The sequence below is a fragment of the Stegodyphus dumicola genome, chromosome X2 (genome assembly GCF_044657685.1).
Source record: "Stegodyphus dumicola isolate Sdum_Otavi_A_Nest chromosome X2, ASM4465768v1".
NCBI lineage: Eukaryota > Metazoa > Arthropoda > Arachnida > Araneae > Eresidae > Stegodyphus > Stegodyphus dumicola.
The window spans coordinates 185,950,745-185,958,227 of NC_140781.1; the positions used below are offsets into that span (position 1 = coordinate 185,950,745).

General features: G+C 30.5%; 1 protein-coding gene across 1 annotated transcript in view; it reads right to left on the reverse strand.

The window, feature by feature from the left end:
- The window catches only part of Lk6 (MAPK interacting serine/threonine Lk6 kinase), a 114,033-nt gene extending 108,956 nt beyond the window's left edge, over nucleotides 1-5,077 (reverse strand). Inside the window, exon 1 of the mRNA XM_035353698.2 lies at nucleotides 4,575-5,077. Within this exon, the coding sequence (XP_035209589.2) occupies nucleotides 4,575-4,734 (160 nt within the window). The 5' untranslated portion in view covers nucleotides 4,735-5,077. The remainder of the gene's footprint in view (nucleotides 1-4,574) is intronic.
- Nucleotides 5,078-7,483: the final 2,406 nt, after the last annotated feature.

The window sequence follows — 7,483 nt, forward strand, 5'->3', positions numbered from 1 at the left end:
ATTTGCTAAATTAGTGAATTTATTTTCATGGATTGGTTTTGCACTTGATTTACTTATGCTTCTGAATTTAAAAGATATTGTAGATTAGTTCGAGAATTAAATCTTTTATATGTTTGCACATTTTTTTAAAAAATTATTTTGCCTTTTTTCTTTATTTTGGCTTTAAATTTGCTTTTTTACTTTTATATGTGTTTGTTAAAATTTAAATTTCATTCCTTGCAGCAATGGCACAAAGAATATTTAATTAAATTTGTATTTAAATTAAATTTATTCTTATGAAACTTAATATAATAAGGTTATACTTCTAATGATGTTATCAGCAATAGTAGTAGTAAACTTATGAGTCACAATAAAAAATTTTTTTATTCTAGGTTAAATTTTTTTAAGACATTTTTACAAATATGATACAACCTGCATAATGCAGTATTTGTAGTGTTCAACAGCAGTATATGTTAAACTTTCATTAGTAAGACTCTCAATAACTCAAATGTCAACTGTCAAACACTTTTTGGGCTTATCCTATTAGGTTCAAGTTAAGGTTTCTTTCATGTATAGTAAATACATGAAAGAAAAAAAATTAAAAAAAAAAACTATATATTAATTTTATGTGAGTTTTAAATAACATAATTGACATGAAATACCAAGTTACACAAAGAAGCAATGTTTTTCAAACTTCACCCATCTCGGAAACCACTCGAATAAAAAGTAATGCTGCAGCTCTTCAGTAATAAAAGAAAATTTTTTGCATACCCTCCAGCTTCTTGTACAACTAAATCCTTATGCTGCTGTTGTCTTCTGACTAATTTCACTTGTCAGATCTAATGTGGACAAGCGCATGAATTTTACCATGGTAAGAAGTTTACATCTGTCATTGGCAAGAGCCTTGGGCACCATTTAGATGACAGTATAATTTTGCCTAGTTCTCCCCCTGTTTTGAGGAAGAGCACCTCAAAGGAGGCAATCCAAGGGTCTCCCACACCTCTTCCTCTACCACCAAACCACAAAAGAGGACTTTCAGCTTGCCATATGTCCGAGTGCCTACATGTTGCAAAGACACTACACATTTAAAACACCCATGCCTTCTTTGGGATTTGAACCTGGGCCCTAGTGATATGATAGACAGTCACTAACCACTACCCCACTGGGAGGCTAGAATTAATTATACATTTTTAAATGCAATTCACCATTTTCATTTTCTTTTTTTTTTTTTACATTTTTTAATGATTTCAAGAACATAAGCTATACGTTGACTGAAACAATGCAAAAGTAAATATGAATAAAACCTAATATATCCTCCACAAGTTCATTTGTTAAGAATAGCAGACCATAAGCATTGTTCTTACTTTTGTTGAGAACAGCTTAATACTGTTATGACTCAAGACCTCTCCATTCATTATCTATATAGTAAGGCTTCATATCCATCAGTAACATCTTTGAAGATTTAAGATGTACAACAGTATACGCTAAAAATAGATTACTTTTGTATTATACAAAGTTTTAATAAATCATTTTTAACGTGTGCAAATATTTTGTAATTAACTATTGTTAAGGAAGTTTGAATTACCTTTAAGAATTGCATAAACAAATTATAGCATTACAATTCTGTCATTCAGTGAAGTAACACAAGCTTGCACATTGATAAGTATCAAACATACAAAGTACCAGAACTGTAATCTTTATTATCCAAAATTACTCTTACAGAAGGAAAAAAAAACTGACCAGTAGATCATAAATATATGATCACATCAGCTGCCATAAATAAAGATTTAACAATTATAAACAATAAAGGTTTTTTTTTTTTTTTTTTAATTTGTCTGCACGATCTGCAATTTAACAACAATATGCTGAATTCATGACCATTTTTTCTTGGACTTCATCTAGCTTATTTTTATTTATCTAAATAAAAACTATCTCCAATGTCTGAAATAATGCTCAAGCATCATCATTTGCTAACCTACAGATAAATATTAATAAATTTACATATGTAAGCAATGATTGAACTGACATCACACACATGCAAAATGAAGACATTGGTGAGAGAAGAAAATGGAATGCATGCTATTTTCATTGCTTACAGTATTAATGCTCTTAGTATACAGACTTTTTCCAACTCTTTGATACAATGGAATTTTTATGGACTTGTTTAGACATTATTTTTATGAGAATAACCACATGTAACATAGTTACCTAAATCACTTAAAACTAAACCACAAAATTAAGGATCTAAATAATTATAATCAAAATTAAGGATGTAATAATTATCATTTATTTCCTCTATTCCAAGGTGCTCGATGCTACCAATAGAAAAAAAGACATTAAGCATATAAAATGCATGAAATAAATTTAACAATTAACTAACTTATCATTACTAATTTATTATGATTACTGATTTAGGATTTATTAAAGAACAATATACCAATTTAAATAAGGAATTTTGAAAAATTGTCACTTAAGAATAATTAACAAAAATCTTCAATTATAAGATGCTTCCCATTTTTGCAATGTTTACATGCGAAAAAGGTGCATCTTAGAATCTATGAAGTATACTACATTATATTTAAATTAGGTGAAAGCAACAATTGTTGCCATGGCTTTTATAAAATAAGTGTACATGAATTATTGAGTGTACAATTTTAAGATGACATCTTCTAATTAATCAATGAATATACAATTTTTTAACATACAGAGAGGTTAATATAAGTTATTCATTATGTTAATTAGAAAGACACTTTTGTTAATTAGAAAGACTATATATAAATTAGAATGGCTTTCTGCACAATACGCAAGCAAATCTGCAATTGGCTCATTAAGAATTTCACTTAATAAACTGGGGCTTAGAAACTACATTTCTATACATTTTCCTATGGATTGAAATGGATTATGGAATGTCAAGAAAACTGCCTAGTTATTTGCATAAGAGAAGAAATGCTTCCATCAAAAACTTTCAAAGAAACTGTCCTATATTTACATATTATATAAGAAAAGCCTTAAATACCTCTTACACTCCCAATCAACAATCAGGAACAGAAACCCAGTGCTATGGCATTAACCATAGCTAGTGTTGGATGATCATTTTCTGCTCAGTCACATTTCCTAAACCATCACACTAAACTATTATTTTGGTAATACAATAATGTGTTCACTGGTAGGCTGGTTACATGTGTGAGAGATCAGCATATATTTCTAACAAAGTAATTTACAAAAATATTTAAAGTTTTCATGATTTTCTAAATTTAATCATAGTATACTTTCAATCTAGTAACACCTAGCTTGGAAGAATAATTAATGCAACAACAGATAATATGTTTTAAACTACATCTTTAATGAAGAAATCTTTAAGAAAAAATATCTGAATTCTCATACTTCAAATAATATACATAATTTGATAAACAGTTATTATAAATTTTACATAGAGATCAAATCTGATAAATTACTATTATAAATTTAACAATGAAAAGGTCCATCTTTTAACATGGTTAAAATTTCCAACATACTTTAATTTTAATAAAAGTCATATTAAGATGCATCTGACATTTATATCTAAGAAGAACTTTTATCATTAAATTTTTATTATCACAAATTCCTGAAAAATATAACAATTAATAGCTATAGTTAAACCATTTCAAAAGCAAAATACCATTACCATTTCTACCTAACCATTTCAAAAGCAAAATCTTTATTACAACACATTACATCATGCCCTAAATGAATCAACTATCTTTATCCTAGCATTTCAAAAGTAAAATCTTTATTACAACATATTACATCATGCATTAAATGAAAGAATGATCTTTATCATAGCATTTCAAAAGTGAAATCTTAATTACAACATATTACATCATGCACTAAATAAAGAAACAATTACAACTATATTTCTGATTACATTTTGCACTTTCAATCAAGAGTGACAATTACTTATTGAAAAATTTAACATCAGAAAAACTACTCTAGAACAGACCATGCCTATTTAACTCACAGTTAAATAGACCATAAAAACCTACTAGATTTGCATGGGAAATTGTAACAGTATTTAATTTATACGAAGCTGGAATATAAATCACTTAATTGCTCTGTTAGTAAAATGCTATGCTACTAAACACTAAACTTTTCTAGCATCTTTATTTGGGCTTTAAAAAAAATAAAACTTCTGAACGTATTTATTAACTAAAAATACCTTGCAATTTCAGAATATATTATAATTTGTTAAATTAATATTGAATGTTACGTATAAGACACTGATTTGAATAAATAAAAATAATACTCCAAAATCCCACTATATACAAGATTATAACACATCAATAATAATGCCACCAATCAGCATATAAACAATCAAATCGCGCTCCTAAATGGGAAAAGAAAACCTTGTTACGGGGAAAACTATACATTTTAACATAGGCGTGCATGTACTGGACATAAACATACACGCTGGAACTCGCCGCTCTTCAGCCGGAACAGATGATTTTTTTCGCCGATAAAACACGCACCCTTTTCGAAGAAAGTTGCAGTATGAAGCTACAAAATTAAATCTTCTGCATTAAAATGAAACTAAGTTACATAAAATATAATCTTCTTACCAGAAGAGATAATGTCAGATCCTGGAGTTCCAATTGGAGTATTCTGGGGAGTATCCAACAACAGAAGAGTAACCGTATCTTCTGGACTTTTGGTTAAAGAATGTATATTTGAATCTCCAGTTACACCCGGCGTTCCTCCCATAAACACTTCGGTTTTCATTTTTTCTAACGTAAGAATAAATAAATTTTAAAGAAAAATTTATAAATAATGTCCTACAATGCCAATAACGGACTTCTGATACAAATTTGGTAAACTGAAAGGAAAGGAAATTAACTGAATATTACGACGGTTTTAAAATAAAACGGATCGCTTATATCATACTTTCCTCTTCACTCTACCTTCTAATACAGTAAAAGGAATCTAAATTCCGATGTTAACCTGTCAATTTAGCTAAGCTTTAAAAGCCAGCTATAAGCCTGAGAGAGCTCGGCTAGGGAGCTAGCAAACACTCTCTTCTGCTATACTGTCATTCCTTCCCGGTGTCCAAAATCTCTGTCTACGTTTTCGATTACTTGCCGTTCATTATAAACGCATTTAGCGCATGCGCGTAAGCCGTGTTTTGCTAAGTAAACTGCGAAAGGAGGGGAAAGGCTTTAACCGACGAAATGGTCGGTGCGCTTCATTGTATCTGTATTATTACATAGTATTCTCCAAAAGCGTGTTTTAGAATGTGTATAGCTATATGTAATACAGAGGCAGTGACGAAAAGACGTCATCTGAATGCGTTAGTAAATGCAAAGCATACCCGCGATCCGATTAAGATAGCTTGGGGCCCAATGCGACGTGTTTTTTTTTTTTTTTTTAGAGCTCTTGAATTGCTCGCTTCACATTTTTTATTGGGGAGGGAGGATTATATGAGGATTTTGGAGCCCTCTAAATGCTAAGAATTCTAGTCTTAAATTTAGCCTAAGCCTTAGGTATGCCTCAGTTTTCCAGTTGGACAATAGTTGCAATAGAGTGCACAGGAGCCTCAAATACAACAAATTCCGATATTTTCTTGTATAAATATAAATCTCATTTTTGATAAATTATTCGGTTATTACGGCAAAAGTTTCGTTTAACACCTAATAAAATTTATAATGGCATTAGATATTGAGCGTATATCTTCCTAGATTAAAAACTGAGAAATTGTAAACAGATGAGGAGGAAAAATCCCTTAATACAAAACCCTTCAAGAGGTGAAACTTTTATTATCTGTATTCATATGGTTAAGAAAACTTATGATAAATTAGAAACTAAAAAACCAATAAATTTTCCGACCATGAAGAATGCTTTTTTTTTTTTATGTCTTGTTACAAGTGAATTACTAGATTTTAATTTGTCTTACTATTTTACTTAATTTTTAACCGCTTCACCAGTAACTTAATTTATTAATATATTTTTTTGCACCCTTATTTTATTTAATCTTAACTATTCGTTATTTATTGTTTTATTTGTATATTATTATTTACTTATTTTTGTTGATCGCTTTTGATGCCCTCCCATAGGTCTCCCGCACTTCTGATTTTAAAAATCAAGCACTGGCCTGGCCCTTGTAAACATAAAGCAAATTTATGAAATGTAGAGCCCACCTCAGGTGAAACTTTTGAGGCCTCTTAAGGCAATTTTCTATTTAAAAAAATTAATCAATTGTTTGGGAGCTCTTTGGAAAGCGGGCGATTGTGACTGAAGTGACCCCGCGAAACCGCCTTTACAGTAATTAGGACCTTGAATATCCCTCATTTTATCAATTTTCCTCACTCCAGTCTCTGGAAGGGGGGGGGAGAGATTGACGTGGGGACAATTGATAAAATTCAACCTATATATCCGCGCAAAAGTGTTAATATATAAATATACAGCGAAAGCGTTCTCAGCGAGCACTTCTGAAAATGATCATTATTTCTGATTAAACAACTGTATTGAGCGGCAGCCATAGTAAAGTTCTCTAAGCCGATCACCACTATAGAAGATCAGAATCGTTTAGAACTGAGAGCCATCATCTTAAAGGCGTTTCCTTGTATGTGCACTCACTCAGAAAAAAAAAAAAAAAAAAGTTGGGACAGTTCTATATCTCCCATTTTACTAGGCCAATTGACGAAATTCAACTTTGCTTTTTTCATGCCTCCAAAGTGCGACTTCGGATATAAATTAGATTTACATACAGCGTTGTTCTAACATACCCAAATACAAAACCAGATAAAAAGTGATACAAAAATCAGACATCTTTTTTTTGAAATGACTTACCAATATTTCGATTTTACGACTCAAATTATGCCTAAAACCAAATTTGGTGCGAAATCAGTAATTCGGAAATTTAGTTCGGCGAACTTTTTCTAATTTGTGCCACTTGGCGAACTTCTCAGATTACGGCAACCTATTTCAATTTCCTTTTCATTTTTTGCGAGCGGAAAAAAAGTATTATTTTTTCTTTCTCCCGTACATTTTCATTTCATATTATATTTTTTAATCACAGCTGTTATTTTCAGACAGTTTTTCACTTTTTAGAAATTTTGCTTCTTTTTTCCTTTTTGAATTTTTTTAGAAACTTTTTATTTGAGTTGCGTGGTTAAACTATAATTCTTGAAATAGTTACTTTAAAAATTTCTATTTATTTATTCGCATTGTATACTTTATAGAGTCTCACGCTCTTTCGTAAAATGAACTGAATGAAAACACTGAAGACTTAAGCGACTTCTCTTTATATCTTGGAAATTACAACAGAGACTTGGAAAGGGTGTTAAAAAAAAAAAAACTTTTTTAAAATCAGATAATTCAACAGAAGTCACAGCTTGTGCTTACAGAACCAGCCAGCATTCATGGCGTAAATCAAAAGTAAAGAACTGAACTTGACTAAGTAAATTTGCAGTTAACCCAAAGGCTGCACAGACAGAAAATGTCCAAGTTGACTCAGACCTAATATCTGCGTGGC